The 18,450-nt window shown below is 49.7% G+C and overlaps 1 protein-coding gene across 1 annotated transcript in view; it reads left to right on the top strand.

The window, feature by feature from the left end:
- The window catches only part of slc10a7 (solute carrier family 10 member 7), a 64,468-nt gene that overhangs the window by 27,931 nt on the left and 18,087 nt on the right, over positions 1–18,450 (top strand). Inside the window, 4 exon segments of the mRNA XM_064345352.1 lie at positions 9,975–10,010; positions 12,389–12,472; positions 16,115–16,280; positions 18,267–18,318. Of these exon segments, the coding sequence (XP_064201422.1) occupies positions 9,975–10,010; positions 12,389–12,472; positions 16,115–16,280; positions 18,267–18,318 (338 nt within the window).

Raw genomic sequence — 18,450 nt, 5'->3', positions numbered from 1 at the left:
CTGCCACCGACCAATAAAATGTCTTCATTTGCGGTGAGAATATTTTCTTTCCAGGAACTGAAGCGCATGACCTGTGTTTGTCACCAGGCTTATTAAGCTCCTGTATGAGCGAGTCCTGCAAGCACTGCACACGCCCCAGTGACTCCTGTGTTTACCTTCTGACTGTCCGACAGAACGGTGCCATTTCAGTTATTCTTACTTCACACTAGTCCTATTTCTAGTCTTTGAGACCAGGGTCCTTCTGCCAAAAGCTGCACCTGCTCGTTCCCCTGACTGCTGGATAGAGCTGTGCCTTCTGCCTCCCCCTTTGGGACGATTGATTCACTGGTTATCGATGAGAATCAGCCGAGCTGCAAAAAAGTGCAACTAATGTGCTTTTCTTCCCCCCCTTCCCCCCTTCCCCCTCCCCCTCCCCCTCCATCAGACCTACTTTCCCCTATCAATTAAAGCTGTGGGACAGGCCCGAGACAGGTGGGAGAGGGCGATATGTCCTGACCTTAAGTACCTCCCCTCTGCAGGCCTTTTGGCACAGAGGCCCGTCCCAGCAGACCGGCAGGCTGACACCCCCCCCCCCCCCCCGCGTCTGTAAATCAATACCCGCCTGACACCGTACAAACGATGGGGAGCCGCGCATGAATCACAGCGAATCACAGCCAGCGCAGACGATCCTGAGCACCGCGCGGAGCCTCTGGGGGCGGGGCTTAGCGGGACCTCTGTGGGGCGGGGCTTAGTGGGCCGGGGCTTAGCGGAGCCTCTGTGGGGCGGGCTAGGGGGCGGGGCTTAGCGGAGCCTCTGTGGGGCGGGGCTTAGTGGGCAGGGCTCAGCGGGACCTCTGTGGGGCGGGCTTAGGGGGGGGCTTAGGGACCTCTGTGGGGCGGGGCTTAGTGGGGCGGGCTAGCGAGCCTCTGTGGGCAGGGCTAGTGGGCGGGCTTGCGGAGCCCTGTGGGGCAGGGCTTAGTGGGGCGGGCTCAGCGGACCTCTGTGGGGCGGGCTTAGTGGGCGGGGCTCAGCGGGACCTCTGTGGGCGGGCTTAGTGGGGCAGGCTCAGCGGGACCTCTGTGGGGCGGGGCTTAGTGGGGCGGGGCTTAGCGGGACCTCTGTGGGGCGGGGCTTAGTGGGGCGGGGCTTAGCGGAGCCTCTGTGGGGCAGGGCTTAGTGGGGCGGGGCTCAGCGGAGCCTCTGTGGGGCGGGGCTTAGTGGGGCGGGGCTCAGCGGGACCTCTGTGGGGCGGGGCTTAGCGGGACCTCTGTGGGGCGGGGCTTAGTGGGGCGGGGCTCAGCTTTTTGAATGCTTGCTTATTGTGTTGCTTGGCAACAATAGTGATATTGACCTTTTCATAGCTGTGATCCAGTTTTTTCTTGAACATTACATAGTGTCTCGAAGGTATTGCTACGGTTGTGTGTTTTACCAAGATGTCCATAGCAGCAGGTCATGTCTTTGTCACCTTATTGTAATCAAATCTGATTTAAATTCTGAGGCATGTGACCAGAGTTCCTTAAAATATCTGGATTAAACTGTTGCATGCTGAAGTGGCATATCTGAGCTTTCATTTTAATGGAAATATACTTGTGTACAATAACAAGTGTTAGCGAAGTGCATTCAGCTGTACTGGTACACCATGTTTGTTTGCTCATTTGTTTGATGATTAACATCTGTTGTTAACGTTTAAGGAGTCAAAATCATATGTCAAACAATTTTGGCTAAACCTAAATGAGCAGATTTTTCAGAGTAGATGCCGCCTGATGTTTGTTCCTCAACTTATTTTCCTTCTAACTGGGTCACTCTGTCAGGGTGTCAAGAATCAAAAACTATGGAAACTATGACACATTTTCTTTTGATTCCTCTGGTGTGACTCTGACAAAATTAGCTCAGGTAATGTTATTGTGTACCCTGCCCAGGAGGATTAGTCGGTATAGATAATGGATGGATGGATGGATGGATGTTATTGCGTCATATTCTGCAGCTGTGAAATGCTGGTGTAAAAGTTAGTATTGTGTGTTTAGTTCATTTTCTTTCTCAACCAAAAAAAGAAAATACAACTTTTAACATTTGCAGCGTGTGCTGTGAAACACAGCAGTCCTGTCTGACAACATGACGAAAGGAGAGATTGAAACAGACGTGTGCTGACTGGGGGAGTGGGGGGTGTGCTGACTGGGGGTGTGTCGAGGGGGGGTGCGCTGGGGAGGTGTGGGGGGGGGGGGAGGGGGGGTGTTTGTTCAGCTCCTGTCCCCGGAATGCATCCGGATGGCAAACCTGTATTTTTGTTCCTTTTAAGAAAGCCTTTAGTAGACAGTGAGGTGCCCCCCCCCCCACCCCCCCGCAGTAGCGCTATATCGCCATGCATAATTGATGGGCTGAGGCAGGTAGGCAGTGCGCTACACGTGTAGTCTGGATTCCCCTGGAGTTCCACATGCTCTGTTTCCGCCTGGACTCCGGCCTCCGCGCGCGGCTGTTTACACGGCCTCCAACTGTGAGGGGTGTAGCGGGGTGTAGCAGGGGTGTACCAGGGTGTAGCTGGTGGTGTAGCAGGGTGTAGCAGGGTGTAGCGGGGTGTAGCTGGTGGTGTAGCGGGTTGTGTAGCAGGGTGTAGCGGGGTGTAGCTGGTGGTGTAGCGGTTGTGTAGCAGGGTGTAGGGGGTTGTAGCTGGTGGTGTAGCGGGGTGTAGCGGGGTGTAGCAGGGTGTAACGGGTTGTAGCTGGTGGTGTAGCGGGGTGTAACAGGGTATAGCGGGTTGTAGCGGGGTATAGCAGGGTGTAGCAGGTTGGGTGGTATAGCTGGTGGTGTAGCAGGGTGTAGCGGGTTGTAGCTGGTGGTGTAGCGTGTGGCGGTGTACGGGTGTAGCGGTGTTGTTTAGCGGTGTAGGGTTAGCTAGCGGTTGTTAGCAGGTGTAGCTGTAGCTGGTGTAGCGTTGTAGCTGGTGGTATAGCTGGTGGTGTAGCAAGTAAACCTGCTCTTATCCCTCAGGTAAACCTGCTCTTATCCCTCAGGTAAACCTGCCCTCTCAGCCTGGGTCAGTGATGTGGCTCACGGCTGCATGTTGTGGTCATTCATGTTACAGTCTCTGTGGATATCGACTAGTTAAGCTTATATTCATTTTACATTGCAATGAAAAGTCTGTGAATAAGGCTTCTATACACAAACCAGGGCTGTAATGGGCCGGATTTCCTGCCATCGCTTCATTCGCGGTGTTTTCTGTTCTTTGTGTTACAGACAGACGCTGTAGAACGTGAGCGCTGTGTAGCTCTGTGAGCAGGTGCTGCTGCTCTACCTGTTGAGCTCAGTGTGGCCCTGGAGCCCTCTGGTGACGGGCCCATTGATTGGTCCTGCAATGCGTGTTTGAGTGATGGGGTGGGGGGGCGGGCTCAGGAGCGCGGGGGGGTGGGTTCGGGAGCATAGGGGAAGGGGCCGGGGGGGGAGCCGTCAGATCTGCCTGATCTCACCGTAGTGAAGCTGCCCTCCGTCCAATAGCTGGCCCTCACCTCTCAGCGTACCAGCGTGCAATCAATCTGCCCCTTCAACCTGCCTCTCTCTCTCTCTCTCTCTCTCTCTGTATCTCCCCCCCTCTCTCCCTCTCATGTCCCCCTCCCCTCCCATAATGCACCAGGGCAGCCCTCGCGTGTGAAAGCGGGGCCCGGAGCGCTTTCCACCACGCGCGGCCCCGCACGCTGAAATGCGGGGTTAATGAGCCCCCCCCCCCCCCGAAACAGGCGTGTCAGCTCAGAGGAGCACACACACACACACACACACACGCACACACACAGATACGAATGCACACACGCCCACACACACACACGCACACACACACACGTGGACAGATACGAATGCACACACGCACACACACACACGCACACAGATACGAATGCACACACACACACACGCACACACACACACGTGGACAGACCGGGCGGGGCGTGAGGTCGTTTTCGGGCGGGGGGGGATTTGGCGAAGGGCACCGCCCCCGGGCCGAGCAAGCGTGGAGCGCTCTGGAGGAACTGGCTGGTTACCACGGCGATATCGCGGCCGACGGTCGGACCTCCTTTCCTTAATAACAGGGATATGTTTCCAGAGGGCCCCATAACGCTGATACATACTAATGCATCACCTCAGCCGCTCTCCCGCTGAGCCTTCCACACATCTCATATCTGCAGCCCGATGCAGCCCAGCCATGATACAGCTTACCCTTCACATCCATTAGCAAAATTAAACCAGAGTTTTTAAAGTTACTCCAATAGCAAAATTAAATGAGTGTTTTTTCAAATTAAATTAGATATTATTTATTTTTTATTTTATTATTACTTGGATTTTTTATTGATTTCTTCGCTGTGGAGCTTTCTCAGTGAAAATGCTTGGTTCTGAGCAGAGCACAGCGCTTTTAGATTGAATAGTGGGCTGCTCTGCCCCATCGCGCGGGGTTTTGACCTTTTGTTCAGTAAAGATTGTCATTTTCAGCTGCATCTGTTTCTGTGGAAACACATCACACCTTAATCCTCTTCGCGCGTGATCCGCGGGCCGATTATGGGATGGATTACGGGCTGAGAGGCCAGTGCGACTCGGCTGGGGACGGGTGATGCGATGCTCCTGTGAGCCCCTGCTGCGGCCCGCACGAACTGCCCAACCTCCCCCGGCTCTGCATCCCCACGCGGTGCCACCGGGCCCTGACAGGCGGGCAAGCGGGGGCGGCGGGCGGGTGTATGGGCGGGCGGTCAGGCGGGCGGGGGGGGGGCGCGTGAGTGGGTGAGTGGGTGAGTGGGGGGGGCTGGATTATTTGGCGTTGAAAGGGTTGGCGTTGGCTGCTAACGCGCTGAACACTGTAACAGTGCCGTTGGTGTTCAGTCTGCCGCTTCATGTCTGGCAGTGTGTGCTGCATGAACACACACCTTCATGTCTGGTAGTGTGTGCTGTATGAACACACACCTTCATGTCTGGCAGTGTGTGCTGTATGAACACACACCTTCATGTCTGGCAGTGTGTGCTGTATGAACACACACCTTCATGTCTGGCAGTGTGTGCTGTATGAACACACACCTTCATGTCTGGCAGTGTGTGCTGTATGAACACACACCTTCATGTCTGGCAGTGTGTGCTGTATGAACACACACCTTCATGTCTGGCAGTGTGTGCTGTATGTAACACACCCTTCATGTCTGGCAGTGTGTGCTGTATGAACACACACCTTCATGTCTGGCAGTGTGTGCTGTATGAACACACACCTTCATGTCTGGCAGTGTGTGCTGTATGAACACACACCTTCATGTTGGCAGTGTGTGCTGTATGAACACACACCTTCATGTCTGGCAGTGTGTGCTGTATGAACACACACCTTCATGTCTGGCAGTGTGTGCTGTATGAACACACACCTTCATGTCTGGCAGTGTGTGCTGTATGAACACACACCTTCATGTCTGGCAGTGTGTGCTGCAAGGCCGTAATTTGAATGAATAACCCAGCGTTTTGAGTCGGATTTTTGGAATGTTTTCTAAACTCAATATGAGCATTCTGTCAAGAACTATTAACCAGTACGAGTCAAACCATTTGATTGACGTGTATATCTGCCTGACATTATCGTTGAATAACACTTCAGGTTTGAGTACAGAAATGTCATTGTTCACAAGTACGTGTCATGATCATTTTCCATAAAGGACAACAGTCAGCAAATTAAACAGAGAATTAAGTAAGGGGTCAGATGAAGTCTGTTGGCATGAGGGGAAATTAAAGCTGCGTGAAGCTCAGGGTGTTACGCCGCCCCCCAAAATAAAGACGGGGGGTCAGTGGGGCTGCCTGCCGCGGAAGCAGCGAGACCTGAAGTCCAACTGAAGGACAAAAGCGCCATCTAGAGGAGCGATTTATTAGTGCCGCCCCATGGATTGGAGAAAAACACAAGAGCAATAGGAGTATTCACCTCGACCTCTACTCAACCAGTCAACAACCAGTCCAATAATCATAGAAATAAACAAGACAAACCAATAATCAAATACCTACTTTATTTATAACAAGACAAACCAGAGTCGGTCAGTTGGGGCAGGAGCTGGTCAGCCGGAGCAGGAGCTGGTCAGCCGGGGCAGGAGCCACTCAGTCACTCGGGGCAGGTGTAGTTTGTAAAGGGGGAGTATGCTTTATATTTGGGCTCAATGGCAGATTCTGGGCCCCTTCGAATTTCCAATTGAACTTTTTGGAAACCTGAATGTGTCGATGATATTTATAGTTATAACTTTTTTCAACTTGTTCTGAATTGGAAATTTGACTTTAGCTGCTTAATATCTAGGATGTTAAATTTAAACTGCTTTGGTGGTGGAAACATTTGAGCAAAGCAAGCAAGTCACTTGTGTTAAAAAGAAGAGAGATGTAAAAAAATCTCACCATTTTTTACATTATGAAGACTACGCCATCTACTGGCTATAACAGCAACTGAAGTATTTCTGTCCATCTCCCCCCTCCACACACACACACGCACGCACACTCACGCACAAACTATATTACAATAACAATATATAACAATATTGTTGAATTATGTAATACATTTTTTATTTAGTAAATAATTTTGCTATTCAGTAATTTTTTTAGCATATCATGTATTATACTATTTCTGAATTTTTTGGTTTGCATAAAAAATTTGTTAAACAAAATATTATTACTCAGATCACTTGCATGGTCTGTACACGCTCAGTATATTTTCGGTTCTAAATCACATGGTGTTTATAAATTTCTGATTTGGTGTTTGTCTGCAGGAAGAACCACTCCATACTCATTTGGTTATTGTGTATCTTCTTTTCTCTCGGCAGTGGTATGTTCTTCAACAAATATGTTCTTGATAATCCGGGTTTAGTCAAAGAGCAGAAACGTGTGCATGTAGCCAACTTGCATTTAGCTGTTGATGCTAAAAGTTTATTTGACAAACACGCCGTTATGCGATGAGCCGTTGTACGGGTCAGCTTCATTTATGGGCGCCATGTTTTATTATTATTATTATAATAATAATAATAATATTAATAATACATTTATTTTATATAGCGCTTTTCATGGTCTCGTAGACGCTTTACAATAAATGGTACATACATACTTACATACAATGAAACATACAATTTATGAATTTGTAACTATTCCCACCCTTAAATCAAGCCTTTTTTTATTAAATAACTTTATAGATTTGACGCTCTGGTGAAATGTACTGGGCTGAGGGGAGAAGGAACAGCACTTAGACACGAGAAGGTGTCTGTCTTTGAGAAAACCTTTGATATTTTAATAGTTGTCTTTCGTGTGGCATGTTAGGCCTAATATAAAGTTCTGTGATGTAGAGGGTGAGAGAATGTGAGTAAGGAGGAGGTATTGTGAGGCTACATGACTGCATGGCTAAGTGCTGCTCTGATGTGCGTTATAATTAGCCTGGCTGCGTGTGCCGTGCAGCTGAAGAGAATCAGCACACGAGCGCAGAAGCTTTCAGCGAAGTCTGAGTCTGCCAGGCAGGAAGGAGGCCGCCAGGCGAGCCAGCTGTCTGTCTCCCCCTTTTGTTTTCTCAAATTGGAGCTTTCTTCCTCGCAAATCGCAAAGTTTTCTTGAGGAAAGTATTTTTTAAACACCCACTTCCCTTGGGTTGTGCTCATGTGACACTGTTTGAAATGCACAGTGCTGACAGTGCTGCAGAAGTCCTTGTTTTCCGTGGGGAGTTTTGGAGAGAAACTGTTGAAGTTGTTGAACTGTGCATTTGGAGAGCAGTTTGTTGTAGGGTGGCAGTAATGCAGAAGGTTCTCTTTGTTGTTGCCGGTAAAGGTGATGAGCGCGTTTCGCTTTATTCAGTAGGATGTTCTGTGCCCCCCCCCGCCCAGTTTGTTCCATTCGGGGGGGCCTGTTAGCCCAGTACACAGGGGAACGGAGGAAGCCAATCAGTGTTCCTCTACCTCACCCTGCACTGCAGTACTGGGTTTAATGGTGTTTAACTGTTACCCTGATAGCTGTGTAATTACATTGTGTTACATAGTAAGGACACAGGGACTGCTGTGTTTGAACACTTTAAACTCACTGTAAAGCTGTGGAATTGTATTTGAACAGCAGAAAAAAAAATCCTAGATTGCGTTGTTGGCTAAAAACAGGAATGAAAAGAGTCACACTTAGCAGGCTTACGGATAGCGGCGCTGCATCAGTAATTACTGTGTAATTACTGTGTAATAACAGTTGTTAATATCACAATGTGAAGTGGAGGAGTCAGCCTATAAGCAGAGGTGTGTTTGCTCTTTGTTCTGGTTCTGTTCCCATCATGCACCTTATGTACCATAGAAATCCCCCACTAGTCTGGCAAAACAGACTCAATTAAGTGTCTGAATATTGTTCCAGAGTTTATTAGAAGACAGTGGAGGTTAAAAAAAATGAAAGTTACATTGCTGGCTGCCATATCCACATCTCTGGGAAAAAAAACTACAGATATATCGTAGCAATAATTTTCTATTATTAATGTTTGGTACATTATAAACATCGCCTAATTTAATTACAGTTTGTTCACTTCATGGTAAATGGTAAATGGACTGCATTTATATAGCGCTTTTATCCAAAGCGCTTTACAATTGATGCCTCTCATTCGCCAGAGCAGTTAGGGGTTAGGGGTTAGGTGTCTTGCTCAAGGACACTTCGACACGCCCAGGGCAGGGTTTGAACCGGCAACCCTCCGACTGCTAGACAATCGGTCTTACCTCCTGAGCCATGTCGCCCCATCAGTGTAATTTCTGTAACCTGTTACTTTCTGAAACTTGAATTGTCCAAAAATGGCAGATTGGGAGTTTTTGAATTTGAGATGCAAGTTCAGAATTCAGTGCTCAGATAATGACTCTCTTACATAAACGGACTTCACTGGGTGCACCCTGACCAGGGGAGAGAAACGGGCTTCACTGGGTGCACCCTGACCCTGACCAGGGGAGAGCAGCTTTTTGGCTGACTTGGGCACAATGCTTGGCCAAGTTTCCATTTGTATTTTTCATTTGACACTGTTCCTGTTGAGTAAATTATAAACCAAAAAGCTGGATTTAATTAAGATGAGTGTTTTTCAGGGTGTACTTGTACTTGTACTGTGCAGAACTGAAGCTGTAATGTATGTATTTGGTTTTATGGGTTGAGCGGGTGCTTTGCGAGCGCTGGCTGTAGTGCGGTAGCGGGTGCTATGTGAGCGCTGGCTGTAGTGTGGCAGCGGGTGCTATGTGAGCGCTGGCTGTAGTGTGGCAGCGGGTGCTATGTGAGCGCTGGCTGTAGTGTGGCAGCGGGTGCTATGTGAGCGCTGGCTGTAGTGTGGCAGCGGGTGCTATGTGAGCGCTGGCTGTAGTGTGGCAGCGGGTGCTATGTGAGCGCTGGCTGTAGTGTGGCAGCGGGTGCTATGTGAGCGCTGGCTGTAGTGTGGCAGCGGGTGCTTTGCGAGCGCTGGCTGTAGTGCGGCAGCGCCTTCCTGTCCTGGCGCAGTCGGCTCTTGCGGAGCTTTTTGTGTTTCGGCTCCTCCGTGTTCCTCCGGCTCTTTGAAGCCGCTGGGACGCCATCGCTGCCTCCTCGCTGTCAGCGGCGCCCCCCCTGCACGCGTGGGACGGCCCACAGAGGTGCAGAGGCATGCGAGCGGTGGGATCAGGCGGTGGGGGGGCGGGGGGTGCTTTCAGAGCGCTACAGCGCGCGTTCCGCTCGCGCTCGTCTCGCTTCCCGCCGTCTGTCTCCCCTCCGCGAATCCTGACCTAGATTCCATCATTCCCTGTCACAGCACCCAGCACACGAGCATCAGCGCGCAGCCGAGCCAAAAGATCCTTAAAAGAGCAGACGGCTGCGTTTCACTGCAGCCTGCTCTGAATTTCTCATTTAATGAAAGGACTTGGGCTACTACAGGAATCTGTATGGCTTTACCCATTTAACCGAAGCTATTTGGAATTGTGATAAAAACACTGTTCTGACGGGCTGTTGTGGCAGCTGTATGTTGGTAATTATCCTGTATTGATGTGTGTTTTTATGTTTTTCAGGGTATAATCGTCACCCCGCTGCTGCTGCTCACGTTTGTAAGTACACCTCTTCTTTAAGGCGGGGGGGGGGGGGGGAGTCCGGGGCCACGGGCCTGAAGTCCTCCCGCGTGTCCCTTCCACCCCAATCAGCCACCTGATTTCACCCATTAATTCTGCCTACTGGCTGAAGAATTGTGTACTTATTAAATCCAGGTGATTGAAACAGAACACTGGGGCAGACTGAACCTGGATTTATCACCTCTGCTGTATTTTTGAGTGCGACTGCCGAGCTGAGCGTTGCGCTGCTAACGATGGAACCGCGGAGACCCCTTTAGCTCCCGCTGGCACGGCACGGCACGGCACGGCACGGCACGGCACGGCACGGCACGGCACGGCTAGACCAGCTGAGCCTTACCGCCGCTCGCTCTGTCTGCTAACATTGCATCAGAGCAGCGCTAGCTTACATCACTCCCTAATTATGATTCACTTAGCCTTCCCAGCGTCCTCCCTGATTGCCGTACATTTTAATTAGACAGACTTCATTAGTCTTAGCGAGGAGGCAGAGGTTGTGTCCTGTCGAAAGGGACTGTGTGAAGTATTAGCAGTGTATTAGTTTTTACACTTATCAGCCGATTAATTATCTATGACAAGCCTACTGAGCTGACAAGGCAGTTCATTAATTAAAAAAATATACGGGACAGGCAAATATTCTTCTAAGTCCGCTACATGTAACTTGTGGAGGTTCTGTAGTAAAAAGCAAGCTGAGTGGAATAAAACTAAGGAGAACTAAAAAATGCACACATATGTATTTTTCATTTTATGAGGCTGTAAAGCTGGGAATTGTTATTTTATCTCAGTTTTACTGTAGTTTCAGTCTCTCCTCCTAGGGCCAAAACACTTATTTTACATACATTACCCATTAATGGAGCTGCGTTCGTTAGTCTGCCTCTTCTCTAATTAGTTACCTCTCACACAGCACTTCTGCCCACAAGGAATTTAAAGTTTATTCTTTTGTACACTACTGTACGTAATCCACTTTCATACCCTTTCATCCAAATCCAAATTAAGTTGATACATGTACTGCTCCTAAATAACATGCTCTCTTTTTACTTCATTTTCTTCCTCATTCTAGTCTGGCCTTCATATGTGGGGTTTGTGGGGTCTTATTTGTCACACAGTGAAGTGTTTGTGGGGATTTAGTTCCCCAACAGTGAAGTGTTTGTGTTTGTATACTCAGGTGTGTGTATGTGTGTGTGAGGTTTACTCGTGTGTGTGTGTGTGTGTGTGTGTGTGTGTGTGAGAGAGAGGTATACTCAGGTGTGTGTGTGTGTGTGTGTGTGTGAGAGGTATACTCAGGTCTGTGTGTGTGTTTGTGTGAGGTATACTCAGGTGTGTGTGTGTGTGTGTGTGTGAGGTATACTCAGGTGTGTGTGTGTGAGAGGTATACTCAGGTGTGTGTGTGTGTGTTGTGTGAGGTATACTCAGGTGTGTGTGTGTGAGGTATACTCAGGTGTGTGTGTGTGTGTGTGTGAGGTATACTCAGGTGTGTGTGTGTTTGTGTGTGAGAGGTATACTCAGGTGTGTATGTGTGTTTGTGTGAGGTATACTCAGGTATGTGTGTGTGTGTGTGTGTGTGAGGTATACTCAGGTGTGTGTGTGTGTGTGTGTGAGGTTCTAGGTTTCAGTGTGTGTGTGTGTGTGTGTGTGAGGTATACTCAGGTGTGTGTGTGTGTGGGTGTGTGTGTGTGTGTGTGTGAGGTATACTCAGGTGTGTGTGTGTGTGTGTGTGAGGTATACTCAGGTGTGTGTGTGTGTGTGTGAGGTATACTCAGGTGTGTGTGTGTGTGTGTGTGAGAGGTATACTCAGGTGTGTGTGTGTGTGTGTGTGTGTGAGGTATACTCAGGTTGTGTGTGTGTTGTGTGAGGTATACTCAGTGTGTGTGTGTGTGTGTGTGTGTGAGGTATACTCAGGTGTGTGTGTGTGAGAGGTATACTCAGGTGTGTGTGTGTGTTTGTGTGAGGTATATTCAGGTGTGTGTGTGAGGTATACTCAGGTGTGTGTGTGTGTGTGTGTGAGGTATACTCAGGTGTGTGTGTGTGTGTGTGTGAGAGGTATACTCAGGTGTGTGTGTGTGTGTGTGGAGGTATACTCAGGTCTGTGTGTGTGTTTGTGTGAGGTATACTCAGGTGTGTGTGTGTGTGTGTGTGTGTGTGTGAGGTATACTCAGGTGTGTTTGTGTGAGGTATACTCAGGGGGTGTGTGGTGTGGTGGTGGTGTAGTACTCAGGTGTGTGTGTGTGTGGTTATCAGTGTGTGTGTGGAGGTATACTCAGGTGTGTGTGTGTGTGTGTGTGTGTGTGTGTGTGAGGTATACTCAGGTGTGTGTGTGTGTGTGTGTGAGAGGTATACTCAGGTGTGTGTTGGTTCTCCTGCAGCTGGGCTCCTCCTCCTCAGTGCCCTTCAGCTCCATCTTCTCTCAGCTCTTCATGACGGTGGTGGTGCCTCTCATCGTGGGCCAGGTGAGTCTCTGCCCTGGTACCGGATCTATCCTGACAGACTCATGCCTGCTCCAATCAGGAGGAGCCGGAACCGCTTTCACTTTCCCGCCAAACGTCTTCTTCTCGCGGCGCCGCTGCAAACATGACAGCTGCAGCTGCCTCAGCTAACGTTCTCCCTGTCCCTCTCTCCATCCCTCTCTCCATCCCTCTCCCTGTCCCTCTCTCCATCCCTCTCCCCATCCCTCTCTCCGTCCCTCTCCCTGTCCCTCTCTCCGTCCCTCTCTCCGTCCCTCTCCCCGTCCTTCATCCCCCTCCCTCTCCCCATCCCTGTCTCCGTCCCTCTCCCCATCCTTCTCTCCGTCCCTCTCTCCGTCCCTCTCCCCATCCCTCTCTCCGTCCCTCTCCCCGTCCTTCATCCCCCTCCCTCTCCCCATCCCTCTCTCCGTCCCTCTCCCCGTCCTTCATCCCCGTCCCTCTCTCCGTCCCTCTCCCCGTTCTTCATCGCCCGCCCTCTCCCCATCCCTCTCCCCGTCCCTCTCTCCGTCCCTCTGCCCGTCCCTCTCATCCCTCTCTTCGTCCCTCTCTCTGTCCCTCTCCTCATCCTTCTCCCCATCCCTCTCCTCATCCTTCTCCCCATCCCTCTCCCCATACTTCTCCACCACGTCTTCTGCTTTCTGGAGCCCTGATTGGTTCTGACAGTCTGTACTGGGTCTTTCATATGAAAGGGGATTTTACGATGAAATGTTAATGAGCCAGAATTCTTCTCAGTGCTCTTATTACAGACCGCCAGCTTTCAACACGCCCAAAACCAGTTTGCTATGAATAAGTAATATGGCCTTGTCACTGAAGTATCAAGCATGTTTTAATCAGTGCTGCTGAAACAGAAGTATATATATATACAGTATATATATGTATGCTATGATCAGAACCTTTGGATTAGAACAATTAAACAATTAGGACTTTTACAGAATCAAAATGGGGTTTGTGCATTGCAGCTGTGACCTGTGGCATAAAATTCATACAAATTTCTTTCTCAAAATATTGTTATTTTATTTAAATAATTTTCTCAACATACTGTTCATTTGTTAATTTTATTTAAATTTTGATCCATAGTGCTTAAACTTGAACTGATGAAATAATTTGGTCCTTTTAGTTTCTTTAAATAGCATCTGTAGGTAGTTTTAAAAAAAATATCAGATGGAAAGTATTTTCTGTAGAAGAGGAGTGCTAAGACATGGAGTATTAGCTGTGAACTGCAGATACTCCAAAACAGGTGTGAGGTCCAGAGGAATATTCACACAGACACACACACACACACACTCTCTCTCTCTCTGAAAGCTCATTGTGAGGTCCAGAGGAATATTCACACACTCACACTCACACACACACACACACACACACACACACACACACACACTCACACACACATACACACACACACACACACACACACTCTCTCTCTCTGAAAGCTCACTGAGGTCCAGAGGTTCCACTATGAGTGGAGCCCAGTGCCCTTGGATATGATCCGGGACATTCACCTGTCACACCGCTTTCTTTCAGGCATGTGCATTTGAAAGGGTCTCACTTTTTACGTCCTGCATATTTCAGTGGTTTGAGACGAAAGCCTCAGCTTTCTCCGTGTGCAAATGGAGGAGCCGTGGGAAGCAGGAAGCTGCATTTACATCCCCAGACCCTCTTGCAGCTGTGGAGTCGGATTTCTGGCGAACAGCGAAATGAGCTTTCATCAAATATGCATTTTTCGTCCAAAATAAGGCCGCGAGGGAATTAAGTGGTCAGAAGGTGTCCTACCTGCAGAGAATTAAATGGATCCCATAACCTGGAGCGATGTTACATTTATACACCTGATGTAATGCTGATGTAATGTTGGGTCACATTTTCTCTAAAAACGTTTGATCCCATTAGTCTAAAAAAAGTCTCAATATTTCATATGTGCAATATGATTATTAATATATATACATTTTTTCATTTTTTAAATTTTGGCGGTATGGGATTGAAAGCACATTAATGAATGGACTCAGTGATAATTTAATATTCAGTTTCTTTTTCATCATTTCCCTAAAATTAGTTTCTATTTTTAAAAGGTAGGGCATGGTGTGTCCTGCCCTGGTGTTTGCAGAGAGAATGGGGTGTGCTTTAGCGTTAGGTAATGTTTCACAGTGTGCACCTCCAGCTGGGAGGGTCAGTGAAAATTTAAACTTAAGTTGCTCACGTCTGAACGGAGATCCTGTTGTTGTTCTGGCCTGAAAGCCTGCTGGTGCCATTTGTCCCCAGGTTAACGGAGATCCTGTTGTTGTTCTAGCCTGAAAGCCTGCTGGTGCCATTTGTCCCCAGGTTAACGGAGAGACTGGATACTGGGGGATGAATTATTCAGTGTCCCACAACACATGCACTTTTGCTTTTCAAGCATGAGTTATAATTTAATTAGAAACTTCTGGTGCGTTGCTGGCTATTTAAATATTAAATTGTTCCGCTGATCATTTTCGATTAAACCGGTGAAATTCCGTAAGGTGTCAGTGGGAGGAGTTCCTGGAGTCGTGTTTGGAATTGTTGTGGAATGTGGAGGGGGACTCCGGTAATTACAGGCATCCATTAAAATCAGCCGAGGGCCCAGCCTTCTGGGAGGTCTAATGGGGACGTGTCGGTGACAGCTAGCAAAGAGCATCTGAAGTGATTAGGCCTGGTCGGGAGCTCGGGGGGAAACGTCCTCCCAGTTAAGGGGCCCAGCTGGAAGAGCCGCTTGGAAAAGGCTGGAGTTCCACACCGGCACAAGCGGCGGGACGGGCACGTTCCCGAACCTCCAGGGGCGTCCTTCAGGCACTGCGTGCCACTCTGCTGTCCCCCTCATTTTTCATGCCCCACTTGGCCCTCGAACCTGCAACCTGTCGGCACGCCTGTGCTCCTCCTCACCTCCCTCTCTGCTCCTCCTCACCTCCCTCTCTGCACCTCCTGCACCTCCCTCACCTCTCTCTCTGCTCCTCCTCACCTCCCTCTCTGCACCTCCCTCACCTCTCTCTGCTCCTCCTCACCTCCCTCTCTGTACCTCCTGCACCTCCCTCACCTCTCTCTCTGCTCCTCCTGCACCTCCCTCACCTCTCTCTCTGCTCCTCCTCACCTCCCTCTCTGCGCTTCCCTCACCTCCCTCTCTGCACCTCCTGCACCTCCCTCACCTCTCTCTCCGCTCCTCCTCACCTCCCTCTCTGCACCTCCCTCACCTCCCTCTCTGCACCTCCCTCACCTCTCTCTCTGCTCCTCCTCACCTCTCTCTATGCACCTGCCTCACCTCCCTCTCTGCTCCGCCTCACCTCTCTCTCTGCACCTCCCTGACCTCTCTCTCTGCGCCTCCCTCACCTCCCTCTATGTGCCTCCCTCACCTCCCTCTCTGCACCTCCATCTCTGCGCCTCCCTCACCTCCCTCTCTGCATCTCCCTCTCTTCCATTTCTGTACCTCCCTCACCTCTCTCTCTGCACCCTTGCCTCCCTGTCCTCCCTCTCTGCACCTCCCTCACCTCCCTCTCTGCGCCTCCCTATTTCCCTCTCTGTACCTCCGTCTATGCTCCTCCCTCTCCTCCCTCTCTGCCTCCCTGTCTGCACCTCCCTCACCTCCCTCTCTGCTCCTCCTCACCTCCCTCTCTGTCCCCGCAGGTGTGCCGCCACTTTGTGAAGGACTGGCTGGAGCGGAGGAAGCCGCCGTTCGGCGCGGTCAGTAGCTGTGTTCTGCTCATGATCATCTACACCACCTTCTGCGACACCTTCTCCAGCCCCGGGATACACCTGGACCGCCTCAGCCTGGTGCTGGTGGTGTTCATCAGTGAGTGCTCCTTACTGTAGGTCACCCAGAGAGAGAGAGAGTGTGTGTGTGTGTGTGTGTGTGTGTGTGTGTGTGTGTGTGTGTGTGTGTGTGTGTGTGTGTGTGTGAGTGTGAGTGAGTGAGTGAGTGAGTGAGTGAGTGACTGAGTGACTGAGTGACTGAGTGACTGAGTGAATGACTGACTGAATGACTGACTGAGTGAGTGAGTGAGTGAGTGAGTGAGTGAGTGAGTGAGTGAGTGAGTGAGTGAGTGAGTGAGTGAGTGAGTGAGTAATCTACCCCACACTGCTGGCAGGGTCCTCGGTGAGTGAGTGAGTGAGTGTGTGTGAGTGAGTAATCTACCCCCACACTGCTGGCAGGGTCCTCGGTGAGTGAGTGGGTGGGTGTGGGAGAGTGAGTGAGTGTGAGTGAGTGAGTGAGTGAGTGAGTGAGTGAGTGAGTGAGTGAGTGAGTGAGTGAGTGAGTGAGTGAGTGAGTGTGTGAGTGAGTAATCTACCCCACACTGCTGGCAGGGTCCTCGGTCCTTGCTGGCCTCTGACTGGCCGGTTAATCAGGTCTGGCAGAGATGTAGTAGTGATCCTCGCCCTGGGCGACCCTGCTAATTATAAGCCTGCATCTCCTTTAATCTCATCCAGACGGATATTTATCCCTTTATGCATTAAAGCGATCTGTTAGCTTTAGACGCGCTGTCTCCAGGCCTGGGCCCGGGCTGGGGGGGGGGGATAAGCCCGGGCTGGGGGGTGAAATACGCCAGCGGTACCTCACCTGTATGTGCGTCCGAAATAGCCCCGACCCCAGAGCGTACAGCCCGAGAGTGTACCGCACGGCGCGGTGACACATTTACCCCCCCCCCCCCGCCCCAGCCCCCGCTGCCCGTCCCGTTACACACCGGGACACAGACACAGCACTGAGGGGGTGCCGCTAAAAATACTGCGGCTTGCCATGATAGGCCTGTGAAATAAGGCCGAGTTCAGCCCTCTGTCCTGCGGCCCATAGGCAGGGAGGTGGAACAGTCCTCTTGAATTGTGCCAGTTGTATTTAGTTGTCATATCCAATGTTATAGCTACTATTTTCTTTGATGACCAAAGTTACCTTAAATGTAGCCTATTGTATGTGAAAATAACATTCTTTAAAATTTAAAATTTTGTTTTACAAAAAATATATTTGTTATAAAAATATAAGATGAAATCTTGTGATTCTAAGCTCTCAAAATGTGTGAAGTGAGTGTGTGCATGTGTGCTTGTGAGTGTGTGGTTTCAGTGTGTGTGTGTGTGTGTGTGTTACGTGTGAGTATGAGCTTTGTCTGTGTTTTTTTTGTGGTTGGTTTTGTGAGTGCTTGGCTGTGTTCTCCGCTGAGAGTAATTTGGTTTGTTGTAGCCGACTCGGACTTCAGGAGCCATGAACACTTTTGGGTGATCACACTCGCCCCACGCCCCAGTCCTCTCCCTCTCTCTCTCCTTCTCACCGTATCAAAGTCCATGTCAATCAGTGGAAGGCTGCTTTTCATGAAAAAATCATCAGTTTAATCACCTTTTAAAACCTCTCATACACTTCTCATTCTGTTTAAAGAAAAAGAGGTTTTTCAATATAAATCAAATGCTGAAGAAAAAATAAAACCCAGTTATTTTTATTCTGTGTTTTTATTTTACTTTTTGAAGTGAAATGTTTAAAGACCCTTGTCATTGATATTTGTTGAATCTACTTTATTTTCACTCCAACCCTGACAAATGGAATGGAAGCCATTTTGCTGATTCATTTATACTGAACGTGGCTTAAAGCTCTCTGGGGGAGAAAATGAAACTTTGGTTTTTCTGTTTTACTCAATTCGAAGGAGAAAGAACTAAAATCCAGATCCACCATGGGCTGAATGAAGACCTCCTCGCCTGCTGTGCTCATGAATATCAGCCTTGTTGTTTGTCATTTTCTTTAATAAATGGTTTTCTGTTTCTCTGTCCATCTCTGTGTCTGTCTGTCTGTCTCCCGCAGTCTTCTCCATCCAGCTGGGCTTCATGCTGCTAACATTTCTCTTCACCACGCGGTACGTATCACGCCCTCAGAGCTCGCCAAACTCCTCCCCCCCGCGCCCCGTATTCCTCCCCCCGCGCCCCGTATTCCTCCCCCCACGCCCCGTATCCTCCCCCCCACGCCCCGTACTCCTCCCCCCCACGCC

Source organism: Anguilla rostrata, chromosome 7 (assembly GCF_018555375.3).
Source record: "Anguilla rostrata isolate EN2019 chromosome 7, ASM1855537v3, whole genome shotgun sequence".
Lineage (NCBI taxonomy): Eukaryota > Metazoa > Chordata > Actinopteri > Anguilliformes > Anguillidae > Anguilla > Anguilla rostrata.
The sequence above is the reverse complement of the archived record's forward strand: the minus strand, read 5'-3'. Positions and strand labels throughout refer to the sequence as shown.